General features: G+C 39.0%; 1 protein-coding gene across 6 annotated transcripts in view; it reads right to left on the bottom strand.

The window, feature by feature from the left end:
• Positions 1 to 11,891, bottom strand: part of strbp (spermatid perinuclear RNA binding protein) — a 117,344-nt gene that overhangs the window by 6,135 nt on the left and 99,318 nt on the right. For 4 of the 6 annotated variants that reach the window (XM_057320599.1, XM_057320602.1, XM_057320601.1 and 1 more), the window contains exons 14-18: positions 9,479 to 9,631; positions 9,257 to 9,391; positions 8,560 to 8,700; positions 8,285 to 8,414; positions 6,955 to 7,005 (exon numbers count right to left, since the gene is read on the bottom strand). In XM_057320599.1, coding sequence (XP_057176582.1) covers positions 6,955 to 7,005; positions 8,285 to 8,414; positions 8,560 to 8,700; positions 9,257 to 9,391; positions 9,479 to 9,631 — 610 coding nt within the window. Of the gene's footprint in view, positions 1 to 4; positions 3,254 to 6,954; positions 7,006 to 8,284; positions 8,415 to 8,559; positions 8,701 to 9,256; positions 9,392 to 9,478; positions 9,632 to 11,891 lie in introns of those variants that run through there. The other 2 variants (XM_057320603.1, XM_057320605.1) reach the window with 1 other exon arrangement.

Below are 11,891 nucleotides of genomic sequence, written 5' to 3'. Positions count from 1 at the left end.
ACAGTAAGGACAAGAGCAGAGAAAGCTGCGATTAATGGTGCGGCCCGGCAGGAGGCAGGGGAATACATTCTGATGAAGGTAAATGGAGTTGGGGTGTGCCGCACGGGTGGATACTTGGGCCTCTGCTCTTTCAGGCTGTACGTGGAGTTTTCATTGCACTGGGAGCGTTTCAGGTTAATAAAAACATCAACAACTTAAGCTGCACGTTTATCACTTTCCGACAAAAAGAAAAAAATCATACAGGGAAAAAACTATTCAAATGGAAAAAACTCGGAGCTCGTTCATTCGATATAAAAGGCAGAGGAAATGTGAAACGTATGCGGCAACTTTGAAGTTTCCGTACAGATGTAGTTAGTACATAACTCTGACAAATCAGGTCTGCTGTGATTTTCGAGAGAGTATAGTACAATGACAGCAATAATCACTACCAAAGAGGACAGGCCATCGGTTGAGAGTGGACACTTGAGGATGACCATGAGGAATGGGGTGGGGGAGTCCGTTAACAATGAATGGGAAAATCATGACCACTCATGTAACCATGGCGATTGTATTCCTCTTTGGTAAGCGATGATCATGACCCAGCCATAAGCCAGCACAAGCACCGCTAAAAACACCCGACAAGAAGTCTTGTAGTCAATTTTAAAACGCACTTTAATCAACATTAGCTCAAGAAGCGTAAAAACAAGGACAAACCTTTAGTCTTGGTCCTTGGTGTGAGGCAGTCAAAATGAAGTGGGGTCATCTTTGGAGGTATCGGGAATGACCCATAAAGGGTCTGGAATATTACCAGGCAATGTGCAACTGGCCCCAATATGAATTTGCTTGTGCTGGCCTTTGGAGGAGTATGAAGTAACATCTCACACACAATTGGACACTCATCAATAAGTAAAAACAAACAAACAAAAAGACATATCAGTAGCATGTCTCCATGGATCCCTTGTTGCTGCTTTCGATTCTCCGTTGTAAGGCTGTGACTGGAGGCTCCGGTGTGTGTCCGTGTGAGGGACCATGTTTGAGTCATGTAATGTGTGTGTCTCTCCTTAAGATTGTAACTCTACTGTCCTTCTAGTGGAACAACGAAGAAAGAAGCTATAGCCTGACTAGCTTTGACATTTATTGAAGTTACCATTTCTTGGGACAACAAAATGTAAAGATCTATGGGTGACGTAAAGGTCACCAAACACTAAAAGATTTTTCCAAAGATTGAGCTACATTTAAAACACAAGCTGCAAGAATGGAATTAAAGAAATGTTTTGGGTTCTAAATCCCTTTTTACCGACAGTATCGGCATACTGACGAGTGCCACAGAAAATCATTTCAACTCATCAGACGGTTGGACAGAATAGTCACAAGACCTGTGACCACTAGGGCTGTCACGATTATGAAATTTGACTGACGATTAATTTTCTAATAAATCATTGTGATTCTGACGATTAATTGTCTGTTTTAGGGCTTTGCCGATTGTGACGATTAATTGTCTGTTTTTGAGCTTTGCCGATTATGACGATTAATTGTCTGTTTTTGAGCATTGACTTAATTCTCATACATTTTTCATTCAGCTTTGAAACGACCATATTGTTCTGAATACAAGACTATGTTTTTTTCTTGGAAATACATAGGAAAAAATTGGATCATCATATATTTAAGGTTTAGGTTTTTACCTGTCAAGAATACAACCGCCAAATACTTGTAAATTAAGTAAATTGATCAGGAGTGAATTGAAGCCACCATTAAAATGCTATCAGTCATAGAAAAGCTTCTAGTCTGTTTTTTTCTCACTTGCAAGACTACAATAAAAGTTTACTTCTATGTTAATGAGATTTTGGTAGACTGGTTTTCACACTGAAATAATATTAAATTGTACTGCAGGTAATTTGTATGGTATATGCTTTAGTTTTTTTTAAGTGATTGTGTTGTGGTGGTACATTTTACAAGTATTACCATGCTTTAGTTACAATATAAACACTAAAATATGCAATATACAGGCACTACAGCTTCCCCTAGTGTCTTCTATAGAGATGTGCAATAATTGCGCAATGATCTGAAACCATCGCGATGAGGTCAAACAATCGCGATGAGACGATTATTTAATAATCGTGACAGCCCTAGTGACCACAAAATTTGTCTGTACAAAGTAATATTTCATATTTTACAACTTACAGTAACTTTAAATAGCACAAATTCAAGGATACTATAGACGGTTTCATCAGACGCACGCACCTGGCCTGTGGAGCGTGTCTTTCCGGTCTGGGTTTGGTTATCGGTCTGGCTAGTTGTATAACACTTAATATTATATTTTTAATGTATCTTTTTTTGTTTATTAATTGTGTTAAATTCAATTAAAAATACTTAACTTCCGTTAGACTTCTGCAAAGAATTGATAACTGTTAAGTTTGGGACACATAAAGTTTATGTTGTCACCTCTGAAATCGTCTATAAAGACGATTCCACTACAACGAAAATTCCAATATATAACCTTAAATTCAACCAAGTAAAACCAGAAAAAGAATGATTTGGACACAATTTTAGAATATACATGCTTTAACGATTCACCAAAGGCCTTACTTGAAATTATTTTCTGTGGAAATGTATACCATCACCGATGCCACTTCTAGAGCCCGAAACAGCAAACATCTACATGAAATTTACATTCTGAACTGCTATTTTCAGTACTAAATTCAAGAGTAGAATGCGGAGATGCTACATCGCCGACCAAAGCAGCGTCAAACATACACCAGTCAGTTCTTGGCAGTTCACGAAGATAAGGTTTATTTGTCAGCAGTAGTTTGTATTAGCTCTACACATCTTAAACAGCTCCTGATATCCGTACATATATTACGCCTGTGTCAAAACACAACCTCTTCCCATTCTACAGAGAAAGAATTACAACCATGGTAACAAAAAAAAGGCTGAAATAATTTAAGTTTCCAAGAATGAGGTAACAATTCACAGTACAAATCCTTCAAGTTTTCTATCTGAAGAATGTAAAACCTGCATTTCGTTTTAAAATCAGAGGACAGTAAGAACAAAAAAGTGATGAGGACATAAAAGCACTTGACAAACACCCTTATAGCTATCCCTGCATTTGATAGGGCTGTGCTACCTGACCATCCCCTTCTGATGTCATCTGAAGCTGTGTGCGCGCGTGTATGTGTGTGTGTAGACCGGCTCCTGAGCTAAAAGGAGTAGTAGTGGGGGACGGGGTAGGCAGGCATTTTCATGATGGGCAACAGAAGCATTCTCTTGGGCAAACCTAGAGAGAAAACGAAAAGAGCACTCCACATAAGTCAAGGAGAAATTGAAGAATTTGAGGGTGTCTAAAATGAAAGCTTGTGCCAATTTAGTCTGTTCTAGCATGGGCTTATGCACCCCAGAGAGGGGAGGACAGTGGAAAAAACAGAAAGAATCGCAAGATAAAAAGAGAGGGGTTAATCAAGCATTTATTCGGATTAGAAATAAGATGTGTACCTGTTTTATATACTGCGGTTATGTCATCTATCATGGTATAGATCACTTTGCAAGATGTAAACACTGGGCCAGAAACACTTCTGGTTTCAGGTTTTTTTTATCTTACATACGTATATATATATAAATCTTAAAGGTATCTGTTTAACATTGCTGAAATAGGTTATAAATGTTCTGTTGGTTGTATGTTGTTTAAAACCTTGTGTAACTGAAACGGGAAGTACTTTTGGATCAGCGCTGAACCAGTATTGTTTACGTCATTCAAAGAGGTCTATAAAGACTTGTGACGTATTCAATATTATAAAACGGTCAGTTGTGGTCCTTGATTCTGATTGGCTGAGCCGAGTTCTAAGCGTTATAAAATACCCCAATATACAACGGCTGACTGCACCACATAGCCTAAATATCATTTTATTTACTTTATTTTATGAAACCTTGCTAAGCATATGGAATAACCGTTTTATAAAAGCAATAAGCCCCGCGAAGCAGTGGGTTACAGTGCATTTTATAACAGCTAAGGGCGTTGTGGCACGACGCGAAGCGGAGTCACATCACATCGCGCATTCCGTCAAAACCTGCTCCAAAAGTCAAGCACAGATACTCATATTATAGGGAGATAGAAGGGTCTGTAACACTTACAATTGGAGAAAGCGTAACGGCTAACAACATCCATTAAAACAACTAGCATCTGGTCTCCTTTTTACGAACATCGCCCCCTTTTTATAGCAAAATTTGAATAAAGCCGCTACAAAATCGAGCATTTTTGGCCGCAGAAATCACAAAAAATCACAGCAAAATCCAGTGGATTTTAATTAGTACATTTTCTGTCACGAAATGCAATTTACTTTGCAGTCTATAAACTGTCTATAAATAATTCTTTTATTAAATCAAAATCATAATTTATTCACGAATTACTTCGTTTAATTTTTACTTTATTTAATTGGTGTTTAAAAAGTAACAAAAACATCATTAATAACAATAAAAGACACTACAAACGCAACACCGCAAAATACGGTATACGGTAACAAAAGTCCCAGCAATTATCGCAACAATACATGAAAAACACATGCCTATGGGTATATTTAGTAATCTTCTGAATACTGGCTTTTAACTAATATTCTGACTAGTGTATTGTCTGACCTGTTGTTAATGGGCATATGGAGGGATACAGAGTGGTGGTTTGTCGGCTGGCGCTCTTATGTGGAGTGTTCATTTTATGTCGTGTGTGTGTGTGTGTGTGTGTGTGTGCGCATGTGTGTGTGTGTGTGTGTGTGTGCAAACAGAAGCATAGTCGTAGTCTCACAGTCGCTCCCATTTAGAAATCCCAAAGCAGCAACAGGAGGCACAGGGTTGAACAGCATGGCTGGTGAGAATTAATGCATGCACACAGCTCTCAGGCACCCAACCAGAGAGATGGTAAGCGGGGGAGGCACTGTTCTTTTACAGCACGATTCACAGGTTTCACCTTCCACCTAAAGGAATGCTCTTTATGTGGCAGGCAGAGACCAGGGCGCTGGGAGCGAACCCGTATCCACCCCCCGCCCACCCCCCTAATCCTCCAATAAACGCAGAAAACCCAGAAAACAACCCTCCGAATTCAGCCCTCGTTCCCGCAACCCCACCTCACCTAGTCCCCCCTGCACATAAGACTCATTCAAAGCATCCTTATATTTGGGACGGATCTGAGAGATGATCGGAAAACTACACAATACTAAAAAAACACAGACGGTTTACGCATCAGTGCGATGGCACGTCTTTTAAAGAAATAGTCCATCAAAAAATGAAAGTTATTTCATAATTTATTGATTTCATTTCAAACCTGTATGAGTTTCTTTCTTCTGCAGAAACCAAAAGAAGATATTTCGAAGAACGTCTGGAACCAAAGAACCCTGACTTCCATTGCCTTCCATTGTATGGACACAAAACCACTGAGACATTTCGCAAAATATATTTTGTGTTCCACAGAAGAAAGAGTCATAAATAGGTTTTAAACAACGTGACGGTGAATAAATGATGATAGAAGTTTTATTTTGAAGTGAACTATCCCTTTAAGTTGAGCCGTGAACAGCCCCTGTTCGGCGGAGTTTTCGCGTTACCAAATCTTACGAGATTCGTTGTGTCCTGCGAAACTACCAAAAATAGAGAACAATTGCAGGAACAGAAAGTTATGTATCGTGAACGAAAAGTATGTCAGTTATTCGAGGCTAACAAGAAAGAGATCAATTAGAAAGATAAAGGGATTAAAAAAATACTCACCCTTAATTTGTTTCAAACCTGTTGAAATTTCTTTGTACTGTTGAACACAAAAAAAAACATATTTGGAAGAATGCTTGGAAGAATCAAACCGTTCTGGGGCACCATTGACTACTATAGTAGGAAAAAATACAATGGTAGTCAATGGTGACCCAAAATTGGTTTAGTTTCCTGCATTCTCTAAATATCTTCTTTTGTGTTCAACAGAACAAAGAAATGTATACAGGTTTGAAACAACTTGAGGGTGAGAAAATTATGACATTTAACCATGTTTTTTATGTGTGGTAAAACTGTAGTAATAAGGGTTTCTTGGTTCACCATTGCCATAACCTTGGTTTTCCTACAGTAACCATGGTTTTCATGGTTTTAACTGTAGTAAAACCATGGTTAATAATGGTTTTTGTCCTGTATGAGTGTTTCATTTCATGTGCAGGACACAATGTGTCCTGCACATTGTGTCCTGTATGAGTGTTTGGCCTTTTGAAACTGTGAAAATAGCTTAGGCGCATATGCACTATAATTGACGGCATCCATTGACTATTGGAATGGTGCATGGCAAAGATGTAGAGAGAAATACAGGGTTTGTAAAAGTGACTCCAAACGTGTTTTTGCAACACATTTCAATGTTGACCAATGCTCATTTCCTACACTAAAAGTAGGGATTGGTCACAATTATTATGAATAAATACATTTGTATTAGTGTTTTTGTTTAGCTTTAGCGGTTATAAAGACTGTTAGATGAGGCCATTAACATTTTACGCAACTCTAATCGCAGATGCGAGTACTTGGGAACGCATTGTTGCGGCCTACTTGAACATGCTAAAAGCACCAAAATGTTTTTGTCAAGTTTAGCGTTCTCTCTCTCTTATCGATCCATCACGCGCAGCGGCTGCTTTGAATGATGTAACTGTGTGCTGTAGACAGCAACACTAAAGTTGACGCCCACAGAAGAGAAATGGGCCAAGCGTCGAGCAGGCAGACTAGACGAGCAAAGTCACACTCAGGCCAGATGCAGCAAGTCTTGCTCCAACCACAGTTCAGAACCAAAAGGTTATGATTCGGTTCCATCATCCAGGAAGATCTTTCTTTACTGGTTTCTTAGTGGACGTAAGATTTTGGGGTTCTGCTAGGTTTCAAAGCCCAATCTGAGAGCTGAATGGAGGAGTAAGTGGGGGCAGATTTGGACCGTAGACCCTGACTGGAGGAAGGGTGGACAGGAGGGAAGGGCGTACGTACCGTATGCGGGAGCAGCAGCTGCTGCGCTGTACCCGTAGGGCGTTCCGAAGCCTGTGAGAACAAGGTATTCATCATCCACGGTGAAGCGCTCGTGTTAAAGGGTTGGTTGACCAAAACATGATGGTTATCATTCTTTATTTACCCTCGTGTCACTCCAAACACATTTTAACAAAGAACAAAAACAGCATGATAAAACTATTATAAAAGTGATGCGTGATGTGTTTTTTTCATGGAATCTGGCTACTTATATTCATAAACTGTGTTTTATTCTGCGCATTAAAGAGATAGTTCATCCAAATTTATGAATGACTTCATAACATCAGTTCCAAACCTGTATACATGTCTTTGTTCTGTTGAACACAAAGAAAGATATTTGGAAGAATGTTAGCAGCTGACATTTCTGGGGCACCATTGACTACCATAAGAATGGTTGTCAAAGTTGCCCCAGAACTGTTTGTTTTCCAAACAGTATTTTCTTTGATGTTCAACAGAACAAAAAATATTCAATAATTATTTCTACTATGGTAGTCAATGGTGCCCCAGAAATCTCAGTCGCTTACATTCGTCTAAATATCTTTCTTTGTGTTCAACCAAACAAAAGAAATGTATACAGTTTGGAACAACTTAAGGGTGAGTGATACATGACAAAATTGTCGTTTTTGGGTGAAGAATCCCTTTAAAGGTGAAACGGTTTTGTTTATCAGCTGTCATTCGTAAATTAAAATGAAGACAGTGTGTTTATGATAACTAGTATACAAATTTAAATTGTGTGTAATGCATTACAGTGACTGTAAAATATGTATTTTAGCTATAGGAATGGCATATCCTGAGTTTTGGTATTTGGGCTGGGGTAAGTTTTGATAAGTCATGGGCTGATTTTAATAGCAGATCTGGCAACCCTGTGTACAAACTACCTACATCCAGTAACTCTTATATCCTGTTTTGGTCCTCATACCAGAACCAGCTGCATTTCTAAAAGACTTTGGAAAACGGGGAAAACATTGTTTTACCTTTGAGTGTTGCATTACACAACAAAGTGTCAAAGCTGCAACTTATTTTAACAAAGCACTTAGGAACCGTGACACAAATGTGAAAGGGACTTTATAACAGCTATAATATGAAATATACAAATACATACCTAAATTAGGTATAAAATGTGTAAAATATTTATAGAATCAGACAAAACAAATTTACTATAGAGTCCAGATTCTTAAATACAGTATGTGGGCTTGTAAAACTAGAGTTGCCAGAGAAGCAGCAGTAAAAATGTATGAACTGTTTATTATTCAGTTAACACAAAGTTTTCACAAAGTAGTTTGACTTTACGCACCTGGCGTGACGTATCCTGGTGCAGCGGCACTGACGAATGCTCCTCGCGTGAGGGCGGGACGTCCCCTCCCCCGCGCTGCCTGAGCCGCAACCGCAGACACTGCAGCAGCTGCAGCTAATGCCCCTTTAGACTACAGCACACACACAATTAAAAACCCCACCGTTCACATGACAGCTTTAATGTGATTATGAACACCAGTGCTCATGAACTACCAGACACTGTAACTCATGACTGTAGATGTTATTGATCAGTAATCAAAGCCATTGATAATCTACCTGAGGGATGATTTTTTTCTTCTTGTTGCCAGCAGCATTCGGCCCAGAGAAGAGTTTCTCTAGAGCAGCGAGGGCGGCGCTGGCTTTGGCTACTTTTTTATTGGGCCCTGCGCCACGGAACTTCTGTCCATCAACCTCCACCTGCCAATGAAAGCACGTATGGTGAGGGTTTTAAACAGGAAATGACATCATACATTTGCTATTTCTGACCTAAAGCTGGGTTCACACCAAACGCAAATTAAGCGATTAGCGCGATTAAATTACATGCAAAGTCAATGCAAAAATGCAAATAGACATGAACTTGCGGCAGGCGATGTGAATGATGCAAATCGGGACAGCGCGACTATCGCGAACGCGCGTGAAATTTTTCAACTCGAGCGAGAAATTTGCGTGAAGAGCTCATTGACACCTACTGTTTGAGGGGTCCGGACGCGTGAAGACTCTCCCCGCCGCGTGATGTTTTTCACATCAATCGCGCGAAAATAACAGACTTTTCCCGCGAGTAATAAAAAGCGTGGAACGCGATTGTTCGCGTTTGGTGTGAACCCAGCATAAGTGTGAGATGTAGTGTATTTAAGGTCATTTTGGGACACAACAAATGTGTTTGACCCTTATCCCCAACCAGGTTAAGCAACGCCCACTTTCAATCGCCACAAATAACAGCGTCTGATTGGAGGATGACGGATGTGTGTCTCACCTCCATGACGAAGCGTTTGTCATGACTTCCTCCGCTCTCTGAGATGAGCTCGTACTTGAGGCCTCTGCGTTTTTCATTAAGCTCCATCACTGGGTTTTTGCCGCTGGCCGTCAGAATAGGACCCTGAGTTCGCACCTACACACATATACAATTTACATTTCATATACAAATATATACAATTACATTTCTTTTTTGACACAGTGTGTGTGTGTGTTTGTGCACCTCCAGTGTGTTGGAGTTGTCTGAGGAGTGTGATGTGTTATTGCTTAAATGTGTGGTCGCTTCGCTTTTCCCTTCCCCGTCTGACTTCTCATCTGCACTCATGGAGTCCAGGTCTGTGTCGAAGCCCGTGGGGTATCCCATCGCCTGAAGCACCTACACCACATGTCCACAAAAACATTACTTTACTACACACAAGGATTGACTAAAAGAAAATCGGTCATTCAGTACACACTTTTATCCAAATTGCGCTTTAATCGCTCTTGTTTGTGCATATACTCAAAGTATTAAATCAATGGGCCTCATTTATCAATGTAACGTAGAAATGAGCGCAGATCCGTGCGCAGAAATCATCTTACAGTACGACAGGGTTCGCGTGTGATTCATCAAACATTCGTATGCCGCCAATCTCATCGTACGAATGATCGTACCTTGATAAACGCAGCGGCTGAAATCAATCATAATTTACATATCACGCCCCTATACATTCAGGGTGTAGACACCTCGCCCCTAGATTTTGTGACATGGAGAAACGTAATCCGGCCAAAGAGAGGAACTTTTACGATTTAGAAATGTAAACTTTAACCTTGAAAAGCGAAATCAGAAGAAGTGAAAAACAGTTTGTAAAGAGATCACTGCTGCGGACAACAGCGAACCGAACTCCGAGGTTTGTATTTTTTATTGGATATTTACTGGATATTTTTGTAAAAATTTCCGCAAATAATTAATTATCATTGTTTCACTATTTTTACACTGAAAGTATTGTTGGTTTAAATATTTGGTTGTATAATGCATTCAAATTTAAACAAAACGAATCCGAGTCTTAAATAACTTTGTATGAGTTACAGTAATGTGTTAATGTGAAAACGAATGCAGGTGTAAATTAAGACCTAATGATCATTTTTGCAGTGCAATTAAATGTGTATAAAATGTGTAATGTTTTTTATAAAAACAATCATTTAGGTGAAGAGAAAATGGTCTGTGGCGGAGGAGACAGATGCTTGTATTTAAAACGGGATCGAATGCTGCTAATCTTGCATTTCAGGCTGCTTAAATCAAGCACACGCAGTTTTATGTTTGCTTCATTTGTTTTTTTTTTCTCTTTCAGATCGGTCAGTCAATGGCAAGAACCAGCGGTTAAGCGGTTTATTTGTGCATTTTCACAGTCGTAAATTATCCTATTAGCCTAAAATTTCATTAAAGTTTTGTACACCAAAGCACCCGTTAACCTTGTAATTTCAAGCATTTAAATGATCATATAATTTTAGGTAAGAAAAGTAAATACTTTATTAATGTAATGAAAATAAGAAATTGCATAGGAATCTATTTTTACATTGTCATACTAAACGAAAGAAAAAATCTATCTTTCTATTTGTCATTATTCCTTATCAGTTATCAAAAGGGTAAAGCATACACTGACCTTCAGCCTTTCTCAAAACTTGCGTACACTAGCTGAGACCTGTCGTGAGATTTGATCGTAGCAACCGCTCACGTCCATTTTGATAAATGCCAAGTTTTGCGTGGAAACGACGGTACGCCCGGTTTTCGGTCGTACGCTCGTTTCATAAATGAGGCCCAATGACACCAAATGCATCTGGTTCATACAAGTCAAATCTTCTGCATATTTTAAAATAAATATGAAAAATATAAATTTGAGATTTGAGAGATCGGGTGGAGGGAAATGGTAGTTTTAGTTTGATAGCCGCAAGGAAACTGTAAAGAAAAAGCATTGTGAACATTTCTCCTTTCATATTTCATGGAAGAAGAAATTTTGAAACACCAAAAGTATTTTTTATTTTTATTTTATCTATGTCACATGACCCACAATTTTAATGAATATGTAACTTTTGTCACAAAAGAGAACACCATGAGCAATAAAGTTAAAGATCTTAAAGAAATGCATAACAAAGGTTTTGGCACGGAAGTACCACAAAATGATGCAACATGCTGGGAGAGTTTGGTCCATCTTTGTGGCCGGCAGCCATCAAAAGTGGACAGTTTCTGGGATAACAAGCTCATTATTGAGCTCATCATTCATGATTGAAAAAAATCTGAGCTTACATAAAAGAGCACAGAAGAGCATGAAATCTGTCCACGGCACAGACTCAAAGCTGAAAATCACTGTATGGGTGTGAATCCAGCTGTCGGCTTCCCTACACAACACACGCTGACAACATTACTCACTTTCCTGTCCCAACACATCATAAATGTCTTCTGAAAAGTCTTTGCTTTCATAATCGGACATATACTGAAGTCAAACCAAAAGAATGTTCATTTTTGGAAGGTAAACAGTTTCTTTAAGATGCTCTCATAAGATATCTCTGAAAATCTCACAGTGAGGGTTTTAACATAGCATCGCCCGTTATGTTTTGTCTGTGGGTTTTGCATATACTTAACCATTAAAAAAATATTTAAA

This window comes from Triplophysa rosa, linkage group LG22, assembly GCF_024868665.1.
Source record: "Triplophysa rosa linkage group LG22, Trosa_1v2, whole genome shotgun sequence".
Lineage (NCBI taxonomy): Eukaryota > Metazoa > Chordata > Actinopteri > Cypriniformes > Nemacheilidae > Triplophysa > Triplophysa rosa.
This window is presented reverse-complemented; position numbering and strand designations above follow the sequence as displayed.